This window comes from Prunus avium, chromosome 6 (assembly GCF_965620075.1).
Source record: "Prunus avium chromosome 6, drPruAviu1.hap1.1, whole genome shotgun sequence".
NCBI lineage: Eukaryota > Viridiplantae > Streptophyta > Magnoliopsida > Rosales > Rosaceae > Prunus > Prunus avium.
This window is the reverse complement of record NC_142289.1, coordinates 4,740,217-4,754,573: the sequence shown is the minus strand read 5'-3', so window position 1 is coordinate 4,754,573 and position 14,357 is coordinate 4,740,217. Positions and strand designations below refer to the sequence as shown.

At 39.1% G+C, this 14,357-nt stretch overlaps 1 protein-coding gene and 1 long non-coding RNA gene across 2 annotated transcripts; one reads left to right on the top strand and one right to left on the bottom strand.

Annotated features, from left to right (window-relative positions):
• Positions 1 to 70: 70 nt before the first annotated feature.
• On the bottom strand, positions 71 to 4,908 carry LOC110768402 (uncharacterized). Its single transcript, XM_088254128.1, has 14 exons — positions 4,142 to 4,908; positions 3,954 to 4,025; positions 3,764 to 3,826; positions 3,404 to 3,481; positions 3,201 to 3,300; positions 3,028 to 3,074; positions 2,845 to 2,964; positions 2,616 to 2,702; positions 2,231 to 2,440; positions 2,094 to 2,141; positions 1,525 to 1,779; positions 976 to 1,064; positions 167 to 411; positions 71 to 99 (listed from the first exon to the last, which is right to left on the bottom strand). The coding sequence occupies exons 1-14, from the start codon at positions 4,190 to 4,192 to the stop codon at positions 71 to 73; spliced, it is 1,494 nt and encodes a 497-aa protein (XP_088110254.1). The 5' UTR covers positions 4,193 to 4,908.
• Positions 4,909 to 12,591: 7,683 nt separating this feature from the next.
• LOC110768401 (uncharacterized) lies at positions 12,592 to 13,386 on the top strand. The gene is made up of 2 exons (XR_002528454.2): positions 12,592 to 13,114; positions 13,202 to 13,386. It is a non-coding gene; the product is annotated as an uncharacterized LOC110768401 (long non-coding RNA).
• Positions 13,387 to 14,357: the final 971 nt, after the last annotated feature.

Below are 14,357 nucleotides of genomic sequence, written 5' to 3'. Positions count from 1 at the left end.
ACTCCATTTGGACTATATTTGCCCACAACTAATACAAGTGAAATTCTTTTTAAAACATCCAGACGATCTCTCAGACATTAGTAATTATGTTAAATTGTACTGATATAATGAAGAAAATAAAATGTTAACAATCTATCACTAGCAGATAATGGTTGACAAAGAAAACCTGCAAGAAAAACTGTAGCCTGAGCTTCCTTGGCTAGCTTGATCCACTGTTCAACAGTTAATTTAACAGGTGGTTCATCAGTAATATCAAAACCCGTAAACCAGGAATGTTTCTTCAAGCCTTCCATGAGATTTTGAACAACTCTGTTCCTTAAGTGAGATGTAAGTGCAACTCGGTCAGGTTCAATTGCCTCTATGCATGCATCAAGAACTTCCTCTGTGGTATGTCTTAGCACAAGAGAATAACTGTTCATGAAGAAACCTAATTAAATTGTATGAAGAAAGTGTTTAGAGGAAGAGGGCCCTGTCTACAACACCCATATGCTTTAGTTAAGAACTTGGACTGCACTGAAGTTTCATTGTCACCCTAAAACATTTTAAAGCTCTTTTGGACTGCATTGGTAGATATCTTGGTTTCAAGGTATTTAAGTACATAGTAAATGAAACGGCAATTAATAACTCAGGATTCCAGTAGATCTTCTATAGCATAATATGCATGTCAAGGAAGATGGAGAATTAACTAGCTTATATATATCATAAGAAAATTTGCCAAAAGTGTTCACAGGTTTGCTGAAGTATCACTTCGAGGGGTAAACAAGACTTCTAATGTTCTACACCAATTTTCATTTCTGGTAGTAATTCTAATAAATGAGTAAAATTTCAATAAGAGAAGTGGAAGCCCACATAAAATGATACATATAACTTACACTGACAAAAAAAAGGGATCTTCACTTGTCCCCCACCTTGTGCACCCACCCATCCACAGAGAGAGAGAGAGAGAGAGAGAGAGAGAGAGAGAGAGAGACTTACAGTAAAGACCAAACTGTTCTGGAACTCACATCAAATTCGTTAGATGAATCTCCAGTTGTGGGGGCAAGCAAAAATGGAATTACTTCGAGCTGTAGCCAACAAGATTGTCAATGTCAGACAAAGTCATAACTATCATGCACTTTGATCAAATAAAGAATACTTCTAACGACAATATAGTTATCTACAGAGTGAATTAATTCTAAATCATTGATCAACTACTGGAGATAGTCTCAGGAGAAGTTGAAAAGGAGCCACTAAAATTCTTCAAACACATAATCAAAGCTTTGATGAGACGTTCCTCTTCTAGATGAAAAACATTAACAGATGTTCAGATTTTAAATGACTGCAAAAGCTTATAAAAATAGCTAACTCATATGCTTATACATTCATCGTCTAGAAAATTTTCAAAATAGGATTGTCTCCCTGAAAATTTCTATGTAGCGTCTTGAAAATTTAACCAATGTCCCCATTCTGAACATTTCACATTTCCAAACCATAGAGCATATTGTACACTCAAAAAACCACATGCCCCGTGAATTGGACACTTACATCATCAAAAGCTTGCAAGTTGAGCCAAACATTTGTTCCGCTGACAAGAGATACTTGCCTCTCTGATGAATCTCCTCCAAAAATAACAAAAACTTTTCGAGTGCCGTTGCAATTATGAACTGCTTCATTAAGCATTGAGGTTTTTGATCTTCTAGGCGCATAATCTGATACACTGCCAAATGATGCAAGATTCGGATACCGCACACAAGCATGACGAATTATGCTCCGGAGAATATTTGAATGAGAAAAACCAACCTGGATCAGAAAAGCAGGTTTTCAAGCAAGTTAGTGGCACCAAAATGTAACAAGTACTGAGAGAATGGAAAAATAGAAATGGCAGGCGAGGGGAGATGTCATGCACAACAGCTTTTCATGATTTGCATGTCATTTGCTGCCTGAACTCTGTAAGTCATTCTTAAAGGCATGCTTAAGATTTTCCATACAACAATGCTAAAAGCTGCTATTGTAGTGATTAATGTAAAATACTAAGATGCTAAAAAACAACAATCATTCACACCGTATAGAATCTATAACGACTTCCATTAAAACAAAATTAAAATTAGAAGCACCTTCGAGGCTTGCTGAAACAAAAAGCTGGTCTGCTCCATCCCACTAATCTGATGAATGAAATAAAGATAGTTTGAATATCTAAGAAGAATCAACACCTAGAATAAATATCATTGAGACTATTAGACAGCCTTCTTACCAGGTTAATGTCAGTAAATAATATTGTACCCATCTCAGTCCTTCCAAATTTGCTATCTGACGATGATGTTACATGAATAGATTGAGGCAGAAACCATCCATCAATTCGAGCAAAGTCACGGAGGCCAAGCTTTTGGAATAACCGAGATGCTCCTTCTCGAATACTTTCAATGACATCAATAGCAAAACGAGGTGGAGTGTGATAGGCAACCTGTTTGGCATGCATAGACTAAAAATCAGAAAGATGACACGAGAAATTTATTACACATCACGCACCAGAAGTCAAATAATAAACATTTTATGAACCCTTTCAAATAGACAGAAAAATGTGGACATATAAAATAACACTGACGTATGTGATTCTGTAAGGTCAAAAACTGGTCTACCTGCTGTGTTGGAAGGCATTTCCTCCGGTAGTTGAAAATTGCATCCTTCTCCGTAACATCAACACTGCCATGGAATTGAAGTTCCACCTGGTCATTTTAAGGAGTAATATTAATCAATATCTATTATATGTGTAATATACCTACAAGGTGATAATGATGTCCTCTATATTCCAACTAATTATTTGCAATACAATGACATGAAGCAAACACAGAAATGGAGCATTCATACCTCACTTGGTAGTAATACAACAGGATGGCAATCTGAACCAGATCCCACATCAAGAACAATAGCTGTAAACTCACTCCCTCCTTCAAGAAAGATTTCAACGAGGACTCTGGAATCAATTCCCTATCAAACATGAAAAAGAGAACAAATTTTATCAGTGAATGCTTTCTACTCTATATTTGAAACCACGTTTTTCAAAATTAATTTCAGGATATTGCACCTTCTATTTCCAGCTAAATTCATATTCAAACCAACATGGTCCAAGTTCATGCACATGGTTAAAACTCTCTTGAAACTTTCATGAAACATTTAGAAGAGTGAGAGTTTAAGAAAAAAAAAAAAGGGGAACAAAGAAATACGAAAACCCTCTGTAATAATTGCATTAGCCTTGCTAAGGGAATCAGCCAGGCCATATGCAACCGTAACACCAATGCTTGATCCTGCTCGTGTTGTTTTTACCTGGAACAAGATAACAAAGATGTTATATTATCATAAATAGACCAAATAAAACACTATTACACTCTGGGTTTGATTACATTACAGCACTCAATATGTGCCTTACCACAACTTTCCCTGACTTAGGGTCCAGTTGATTTCTTGCAAACCACTTTGACAGTTCAGATTCATCTGCTTCACTTCCCTGTAAGTCATTAGAGTCAGAGAAACTAAAAAGAACAAATACATCAACGCCAAAATTCACAAAATTGTAAACAACCATCCAAATTACTGTATCCTCAAGAACCAATATCAATACTCACAATTAGTGACAGAAACAAACTTCAAAAGTGCAACTAATGATGCCATCATGCGTGGGAAAAAGTTATGCAGCCTACTGATGCTCATCCCTCATTATGTAGATAAAGAAAATTTTGACAAAAGCGTGTATTTTATAAATATATAGACAACTAAGTTGAGATAGTACCTGTATTAAACAACTTGGTACTGTTATGAATCCTTGTCTGCTGAGCTCCAATGAGGCATTGTACTGCACCATAATTCAAAAGCACAAACAGTTATTGTCATCTTCTTTCTTTTTAACTCTTTCTCTATATATATTAAAATAATTTTTATATATTGTAGTAACAATCATTGTCCAATTCATCATCTCGTACCTTATCGAATGCTTGGCAACACTCACTTGATCCCGTGCCAACAAATGGAATGTTATACTTTTCCAGCAACTCCTGAACCATCATATGTTGAAATATTACATACCAAAGGAAGAAATAGAAAATAAATCCATTAGTGTGTGTTTGTGTTGCAAACTTGCAGTGGAAGTAAAGGTTATGCAATAGTACACCTGAATGCCACCATCTTCACCAAATTTACCATGTATGACTGGAAACACCATGTCCACAGAGGCAGCCAGGTGTTGTGAAAATGGACAAACACTTTCACTCACTCCCCTAATGATCTTGTTGTTGATGGACTTTGTGACACACACAATGATGGATGAATCACACACACACACTTGAGACAACAACCAAGCACAAAGTGACACAAGAATTTATAGAGGTTCAGCAATTGCCTACATCCTCTTGGTGATCCCCTTGAGAAATTCACTTCATGAAAGAATAAGTTACAACTTTGGTTTTACACAGAAAAACCCCCTTAGAACTCTATTATCTCCCCAAGCTCTCTTTTCTCTCACACCCCTTGCTCAACACTTTGATGCACTTGTGAACACTCTCACAACCCTTGGTGTTTCCCTCCTTGGTGTCTAGACTCTCAAGACCCCAACTCAGCTCTAAACTTGAACTGATTGCTCTCTCTCACGTTCTCCCTTGGTGAGTTAACCTCCTTTGAATACAATAGCACCCAGCTACTTGACCACCTTGAGATTAACCACACCTAACTTCAACTTGCTTTCTCATCTTATAATGTCTTGCTTTATCTCCATTACCTACACAAACCAATGGACACAAGATAAGGCACCATCTTGTCTTCCACGTTCCTTCCTTTAGTCTCCCACTTAGACTAAAGATCAGATCATGCAAGTAAACAAATCCCACTTCAGCCACCTTCCACAAAACCAGAAAATGGAGAATGGATTCTCCAAACCAAGACAACCAATTGGCAATGAGTGCTCTCCCAACTATACAGCAGGTAGTCCACCTTCTTTTACCTTAGAAGTGACCCATTAAACACCTGCAATCTTGTGGAAAGCGATAGCCACCGAAAAAGTAGTTGAAAACACGTAAGGAAAACATCAGCACAGCACAGGGGCGACCGGTCGCTTATACCTTGCAACCGGTCGCTTCCTGCGAATTTTTCAGACTTCGACTCTGCTTCTAAACGACCGGTCGCCCAAACCTTGCGACCGGTCGCTCACTCCTTCGCATGCATACTAAATGTGAGCTAATTTTACAACAATCTCCACCTTGGCGAACCATTTAATCACCCCATGGACCATTGTTGACCTCTAGAACATCTTCAACCTCTTAGAAATCGTTCTAGTAATTTCCAAGAACTCCACCATGGCAATACACCTCTTGCCTCAATGTACCTTTGGTGGAAGGTGCTCCACCCAAGCCTAAACTTGAGTAACTTGGACCTCTTGTGCAGAGAAGAGTTCCCCCTTGCCAAATTCGTTGCTCCTTGCTTCCTTGGAACCTTGAACCTTGGACTTCCCTTGATATGCAAACCACATACCAAACCTTTGTTCACTAAATCCCCACTTAGCACACCTTGCTCTTGGATTTAAGAACACCTTTCTTTTCATCAATGCACCTCTCCAACTTTCCCGCTTCATGCTCCCTATAGCACTCCGAAACGTGGCTGGAACTTCTTGGTCCATCCATCCAAAACCTAGGGAAGGTTTGATGGATTCCTTGGGCCCGGACCTTGCACTTGATGATGGCTCCACCTCAAGTAGAACCCCTTTGTGAGTTTGTTGTTGTTGCCCTCCTTCTTCAGCCCTTGTGTCAAGCTCCACCTCAAATGGAGTCTCTTCCATGACCACCTTGGCAAGAAGCTTCTCTTCAACAACATCCTCCCCATCATTCCTTGTTTTGATTTCACCTTTGTGGATATTCCTCTCCACACTTTCTGCAGCTTTGAAATCAAGCACCTTTGATGATGAACCGTTAGTCATACAACCTTGACTAACATTTCTTGCCCAACTTCTCTTGAGCATACTTGCAGCTACATCATGTTGGACCGGCTCCTTGACATTAAGACTTGTTGCTTGCCCTCCTTCTTTGGTACAAATCTCTGCACCACCCAAGAGCTTGTATGTGTTGTTTGGTTGAATCTCCCCCTTCATAACCACCACAGAACCTTGTGTGACCATGAGCTTCCCTCCTTTGACCTTGTAAGAGCAACCTTCTCTATCCAAAGAACCAAGAGAGACTAGATTCGTTCTTAGTGCAGGTACAAACCTTACCTCACTAAGAGTCCAAACTTCACCACCTTGCAACTTGATCTTCACAGTCCCTATGCCCAAAACTTCACATGTAGTTTTGTCTCCCAACATAATTTTGCATGCATCCTTATCCTCATATGTGTCAAACATCAACTTATTTGCACACACATGATATGAGCACCCGGAATCTAAAATCCAACTTGAAGAAGAATTCTTACACGAAGAACTTGCCATGACTTCCCCGTTACTTTCCTCCGTAACCGTCAAGAGTTCATCACATGTGTCCTCATCACACACGTGGGCTGAACTTCCAGCTTTCTTCATCTTGTTCAGCTTCTCCTTCCATACCGGACAATCTCGTCTCCAATGATCCATAGATCCACACTCGAAGCACCCTTCATTGTCCTTGGGCTTAGTATTCCTTTTGCTGCCCTTGCCTTCTTGCTTGCTTGAACGACTCCTTGCGAACAAACCAGCATCTTGAGAGTTCTCCTCCGAACGTTGAGACATCCTGTGATGCGTCATCACATCTTGCACCACCTCCTCAAAATTCAAAGTACTCTTCCCGAACATAAGTGTAGTTCGGAAATGCTTATAAGACGGAGGCAAGGATGTTAGTAACATGAGTGCCTTATCCTCCGTATTATACAACACATCCATTCTCTGCAAGTCAGCAACACATCTATTGAAGCTGCTCAAATGCTCCATTAGATTTCCTTCCTCCGCCATCCGAAGATTTAGGAGTTCCTCCTTGAGGAAGAGCTTGTTGGACAGCGACTTCCCTGCAAACATCTCTTCGAGCTTCTCCCATGTTTGCTTCGCTGTGTCCTTCATCACGTTGATGAGCACCTCATCGGAGATGAAGTTCTCGATGGCTCCTCTAGCCAACTCATCTAGCACACCCCACTCCGCATCTGTCATAGTAACCGGCTTCTTCTCTTTGCCTTCCAAGACAACACTGAGATTTTGTTGTGTAAGTGACTTCATCCTCCTTTGCCAAAGTGTGAAGTTCTCCTTCCCTGTGAAAGGCTTCAACTCCACCTTCATGCTGACAGATTGTGGTAGCCTCTGATGCATAGAGCTACTTCCACCTTCAGCTTCCTTGTCACTTGCCATCTTCAACACACTAGCAACCTTGCTGCTCCAACACACAGCTCTGATACCACTTGTTGTGAAAATGGACAAACACTTTCACTCACTCCCCTAATGATCTTGTTGTTGATGGACTTTGTGACACACACAATGATGGATGAATCACACACACACACTTGAGACAACAACCAAGCACAAAGTGACACAAGAATTTATAGAGGTTCAGCAATTGCCTACATCCTCTTGGTGATCCCCTTGAGAAATTCACTTCATGAAAGAATAAGTTACAACTTTGGTTTTACACAGAAAAACCCCCTTAGAACTCTATTCTCTCCCCAAGCTCTCTTTTCTCTCACACCCCTTGCTCAACACTTTGATGCACTTGTGAACACTCTCACAACCCTTGGTGTTTCCCTCCTTGGTGTCTAGACTCTCAAGACCCCAACTCAGCTCTAAACTTGAACTGATTGCTCTCTCTCACGTTCTCCCTTGGTGAGTTAACCTCCTTTGAATACAATAGCACCCAGCTACTTGACCACCTTGAGATTAACCACACCTAACTTCAACTTGCTTTCTCATCTTATAATGTCTTGCTTTATCTCCATTACCTACACAAACCAATGGACACAAGATAAGGCACCATCTTGTCTTCCACGTTCCTTCCTTTAGTCTCCCACTTAGACTAAAGATCAGATCATGCAAGTAAACAAATCCCACTTCAGCCACCTTCCACAAAACCAGAAAATGGAGAATGGATTCTCCAAACCAAGACAACCAATTGGCAATGAGTGCTCTCCCAACTATACAGCAGGTAGTCCACCTTCTTTTACCTTAGAAGTGACCCATTAAACACCTGCAATCTTGTGGAAAGCGATAGCCACCGAAAAAGTAGTTGAAAACACGTAAGGAAAACATCAGCACAGCACAGGGGCGACCGGTCGCTGATACCTTGCGACCGGTCGCTTCCTGCGAATTTTTCAGACTTCGACTCTGCTTCTAAACGACCGGTCGCCCAAACCTTGCGACCGGTCGCTCACTCCTTCGCATGCATACTAAATGTGAGCCAATTTTACAACATTCGGCGAAGTCGGACAAAGACTCGAAACCTTGGGCAAGGCTGCAGAAACTCACAGTTAGCCAGCTCAACATATTTGGTCCCTAGCAAATTCCGAAGTTTCAAAATACAAAAACTTACCTTGCAAGTTTAAAATCAAAATCCGCTGCAGTGTTTGAGCATACCTGTGAATGTGCAAAATTTAGAAGCAGGAAAATAAACTGTTTGTACCAAAAATTGGATTTTTGCCTAAAAATGGTAGATAATTTTCTGTGGACATCAAAATGACCAAAATATATGGCTAGACATGCATTGCTGCAGTCAGATGGAGTGGGCCCAAAATTCAAATTCAGCGCTCAAATCAAGTTTCATCCTTCTCGAAAGTTGTTCATCTCTACGTCTACTGCAACATATCCAAATTTGGGATCATTTGGAAAAATGTGGAGTCCTAAGAGCTGAAAACACCAGATGCACAGCGCCAGCAAAAAGCTCATAGCAGCAATTCGGGCCTAATTCGGGCCCAATTCGGGCCTAATTCCAATGCTCTAGTGAATTGTCTTTCTTCATGAAAGTTTTGCATTAGAACGTCTACTGTAACATATCCAAATTTGGGATCATTTGGATAAATGTGGAATCCTCACGACATCAAAGATCAGAAGCATACCAGCAACAGCGAAAGCTGATAACAGTGGCAATTCGGGCCTAATTATGGCCCGATTCGGACCAGCTTCCAGTCCTCAAATGAACATTTGTTCTTCATGAAAGTTGTTCATTTGGATGTCTACTACGACATATCCGAATTTGGCATCATGTGCGCAAGTATTGAATCTTCAGGGTATTAATCATGATTTCTGTTCGTGACAGCAGTCTGTAACGACCAGTCCTGTGTAACCATGCTAAAACCAGATTTTCTATTGCTCAAATGGAATTAAGTTCTTCATCAATGTTGTTCCTACTTATGTGGAGAACAACATATCCGAAATTGGCAGCAATTGGATCAACCTAGCATTCCCAGTTTATTACGCATCAAGGCATGTTCAGAGGAGAAACTCAGTGGCTGCAAATCAAGTTTCACTTTATCAATGGAGGGACTTCATCACCAGTGAGTGGATTCAAAGAAGAATAAAGTGAAGATGTGGTAGATGGAAACAATTTAATATTCTCAGTGATGAAGAATATTAAAACAAAGCCAAAGCCCAACATACACGTGAAAAGTCTACATCAAAGTTGAAAGAAGGATAAAATAATATGCAAGTGGACTTAAGGAATGAATAAAGAAAGAAATAGAGATGGTGGTCATTATCTCTACATTTATTTTTGTCTTTTAGTCAGCTACTTTTGGCTGTCACTCACCAATCAATGGCAAGTGGACTAATACTTTGGATTTCTTTAAGTCTAACAGTGACAACTTCTGTCAAATCACATCAAAGCCTCTTAGCAACTTTTTTGGGTTTACTTGTATTTTCAGCAACCCACTCACCAAAACCAATGGCAAGTGGGTACTTCAAATTGACTGCTAGTCCACTCAACGACCTCCATTCTTTATAAATTGAAGGAGAAATCATCAGCAAAAGACACACAACTCAACCAGCAAAAACCAGACTCAACGTCTATAAACCCAGCTCAAAAGCTTGAAACAGCCTTCCTTTTTCATTCTCTGAATTTCCCAGTTGACAACTCCTGAGGAATTTTCTTTATTTTGCTCTGCCAACTCTTGGTATGATATTTCCTTGTACAAGATTGAATAGAGAAATCTTCAATCTCCATTTTAATTTTATGTACCAGGTCTGAATAGAGAAATCTTCAGGCCGTGTTGTTTATGTATTTCCTTTCACTTTCAAGTTGTCTAAAACTTCTGTAATTTCCATTACCGTTCAATTTCAACTTCTGTCAGTTATCATTTTCGCACTAGATGAATATTGAAGTCCTCTTAATTGGGGCATAGAAAAGAACCTTGTATTGGGCCAGTTCCCCACCCAATCCACAATCGATTGATTAAAGTCAGTATCGGTGCGCATTTTCCAGTCTTACCATTTTCAGTCTGTTGGAGTTTTTCGCTGCTAACAGTGGCACGCCTTCGCAATCGCAACAAGCGAACTCCACGGCCAAACACCATGCAAATGGCCGGCGGGTCCTTTTCGGGGTAAACAGAAACAAGTCCATTTTTTTTTTTAAAGCAATGCATGATATCCAAACCTGAGCAGGGGATATTGCGAACGCATTAAGGTCAGGATCAATGTAATAGCAATTCACATGTATATCACCTCCCTGTTTCAAAATTCAAAGGAAACAACAATTTTCTTACTATCTATTTCCACTATTTTCTCGGAATACAAACGGAAATTGAAGGAAACCACGTGTAGCTCTATAGTGAAGAAAAGCTTTACCTGAATGTGATCAAGAACTGATCGAGTTGAGTTGAGAGAAATTCCACGCTCCGCCGAGGGACCTCCACAAATTAACCCCACTCTCAGAACCCTAACTCTCTCCTTCTCTTCTCTCTCAATAAGTCGGAGGCGCGTGGGACCCCGATGCTCCTCTACTGCGCCGGCGAAGCACAACTTCTCAAGCTCTGCTTCAATCGCAACAAGCTGAAGTTCTGCGCGCACAGAAGCGGTTCCGGAGCGGCATCGTTACGTTTGGCGCGAAGTAAAGCAAAGCTGGAGCAGCCAAATGCGATCGCTGCCATCGGAAAATGATCGTCGGGACTCTAGTGAGAGAGAGTGAGCAGGTAGTGAAAACATTAAATTTTTCTCAATTTATTTTCAAATTTTAATGTTTAAAATTCGTTTCAGACGGCAGCAAATGCCAAATTTTGGAGGGAGTGCGTCTTGTTCATTGGCCGTTTGGTGCTGTTGAAAAAAAATAATTAAAAAAATGTTATTAGCGTGCACTTGTTTAGCCTTAACAATATAACTACGGCCAATTATTTTTTCGATCATTATTTTTCTGATTAATTTTATAAAGATAATTTTGTTTTCTAGCTACAATTATCACCTACTTTCTCTTATTATTCATTTAATTGTCTATTTATAATCTAATTATTCCACTCCCACAAGAAAAGTCCAAGAGTGGTGGAGTGAGGAGGATTTAGCTAATGGATATGATAGTGAATCCAAAAAAGTTATTGGTTGAAGTTAAAGTTAAATAAAACCAGAGGGTTAGTTGGAATAATCAAGCACAGTTTGCTCTTATATGGTCTTAGATTCGAAACCTCCAAAGATACCTACCGTAGCTATTCGATAGTGTTTCTTGCCTCCCAAAAATTGTATAGCATGCTATTTGGGTATATATATAAAAAAAAGTTATAGTTAAATAAAACATGCTCTGGAAAGGTTAAAAGAAGCCAAAGGAAACATGCTATTTTCTAAAAGTTAACCAAGAGAAAAAAGTTTGACCAAAAAAAGAAGAAAATAGAGTAACACAGCATAGCCCAAGCCCTAAAAAGTTGGCCCTAACTTTTCTTTAGGCTTAATCAGATTTTTATGAGACTAGTTTTCTTCACTTTACCCACCAACTTTCTGGATCTCAACATCAATAAATGATTGGCAGAGATCAGGTTTGGTGTTTCTTTTACGAAAGATTGGCCCAGTTTAACAGAGCTAGGGATCTGGGATTGAGGAAGATACATGCCTGTGTTTGGACCGAGTTAGTTGTTTTATTTGTGCTCGGGTCGTGGCCGGGTGCCATCTCGCTTGACCACTTTTTCGGCTTTGGACTGGGTAACAATACCATGCACGTAGCTCTAGTTAAAACCATTAATTTTACCTGAGAATCAATGTCCGCCATCCAAACTGTGGGCCAAGTCACAGGTGCATCTGTACCTTATATTATGCTTTTTTAGTAGTGACCTATGAATAAACTCATGTAAATGAACGAATAGTATTTGGGTGAAGTCATTGTGCAACAAAATGCTAGGACACAATTAGGGGTGGGCATTCAAATTGAAAAACCGAAAAACCGAGCTGAATTGGACCCGAAAAAAATTGAGTTGACCAAAAATTGGGTTGAGTTGACCAAAAACCAAACCGGCCGGTTCCAATTCTGATTTGACATCTCTAAAAACCAGACCGAAATAAAATATAAAATAAAAATTACATATATTTTGATGGCCCAACCACTACGCCCAGAATTTTTCTCACTTCCCAAACCCAACTACCAACATCTAACCTTACCCAAGCCCAGCAACAAAAGCCCATCAACCAACACCTAACCCTAAAAACCGCTTTTTCTTTCCTTCCTCTCTCGTCTCTCCCTTATCTTTAATTTTCCTCAATCCGCCGCTAGCTTCTCCCTTTCATTCTCTCTCTCTCTCTTGTTCTTCTTGTTCTTCTTCTTCTTTCTCTCTCTCTCTTCTTCTTCCTCTTTCTGATTCCAATTTTCTCTCTCCTATTTGCATCTCCTTCTTTGTTTTTCACATTTTTCCCCTCATTTTCTCCACTGTTTTTTTGGGTTTTTATTAGTTTATTTTTTTTCTCTCCCCTTTTTCTCCCCTATTCCTCTAAATTTTCATTGCTGTGGATTTTCTTTTCTACTTTATGTCTCCACACTTTGTTTGGGTTTTTTTATATTGCTTTTAAGTGTATATGCCGAATTTCTTTTGTGGGTTTAATTAGATTCATGTTTGTTTATGATTTTTGATTTAGATTCATATATAAGTATAAATGAAATATTTATTATTTCTTTTGGGGCAGCTCTTGAATTTGGAAAACTTAGCCCCTGAATTTGAGACTGAGGTTGTTTTTCACCAAGAATTCATCAAGGTCAAATATTTAACTCTTCGTTTTTGTAATGTAATCGAATGTTGTAATTTTAATTTTTCACCAAGAATTCTCTTTTTCTACATGCAGGGGCTGGGAGAGCTTAATAGAGAAGGTTTGAAGAAGACGCCTCTTTGTGTTGCCAAGGGGCCTCCGAGAAAGAACAAGGGGAAGATGAGCATTTTTGTTTGTTTTTGTTTTCACTGGAAGATGGAGTAGTTTGAATGTTATTTCTATAATTTTTTTAGTAATTTTGTTTTGTTATTGGCTTGTAATTTTAAATTTAATGTTTGCTAGATTCAGTTTGGGATGATTGGATGGGAATTGGGCTAATTGTGCATTTGTAGGCCCAATTTTTTAAAAATCTTCAGTTGGGCTTAAATCTCTAAAAACTTATAATGGAAAAGATCAATTGGGCTCAAGAGCCGGTCCAAACTGGATATAAACCGGTCTGGGTTGGTGCGGTTCTCTTAGGTGTTTAAGTGAAAAACCGAATAAGATAGGACCAAACTAGATGAATAATATCGATTTCGGTTTCGAGTTTAGAGGAGAATTGGGTCGAATCGGATCGTGCTCACCCCTATACACAATAATGACATGTTTACTAATCCGTAATTGGATAATTGAAATGAAGAGGAGTTGGATTGAGGACAATTTTATTCCGAATTTCTATTGAAGTTTACTATATTATATGCATTTAGGGGAGTTAGATTATGGATTTACTAAAACATATGGAATTGGGGTAGGAGTGATGCTAATTACTAAAATGTCCTCGTTGTTGAGTTAAAGTAGATGATAAATTTCAAAATTTCAAATTTTCAAAATCATGTGAAGATATAATGGGTAAAAATAATCAATTCCTAATGGATTAATTCTCCAAGAATTAGAATACCACCTCTTACCCAAGAATTGAATTCCTCAAAAATCAGGAATTCAATTCCTAATTTTGTGTGGACCCCACTTACGTTTCAATTCCTTAATATGCAGTAAGCACAGGAATCCTCCATAGGTGAAATTTAATTCATGATTAGTAAATTGATCAGTTCATAATAATTGTATATCATTTTGTACCCTTGTAACTTATGTTTTCATTATATTTTTGAGTTAAACTTGTGCTTTTAATCTATTTTTGTTTATCATTCAGTTATTTGAGCCTTATGTAGCAATGGTGACTTTGAATAGGAAAAGATGCAAAAAAACGTGCAGACTGAGGTAGCAATTCGTTTCGGCCTCAACATCTTCATCC

Bases quoted from the DNA above. Each gene is read 5' to 3' on its own strand.
- LOC110768402 (XM_088254128.1), bottom strand. From the start codon at position 4,192: ATGGTGTTTCCAGTCATACATGGTAAATTTGGTGAAGATGGTGGCATT. The intron at 3,075-3,200 runs GTATTTCTTTGT...ATATGAATTTAG, and splicing joins AATTATTACAGAGGGTTTTC to CTGGAAATAGAAGGTGCAAT. The intron at 2,703-2,844 runs GTATGAATGCTC...TAAAATGACCAG, and splicing joins TTGTATTACTACCAAGTGAG to GTGGAACTTCAATTCCATGG.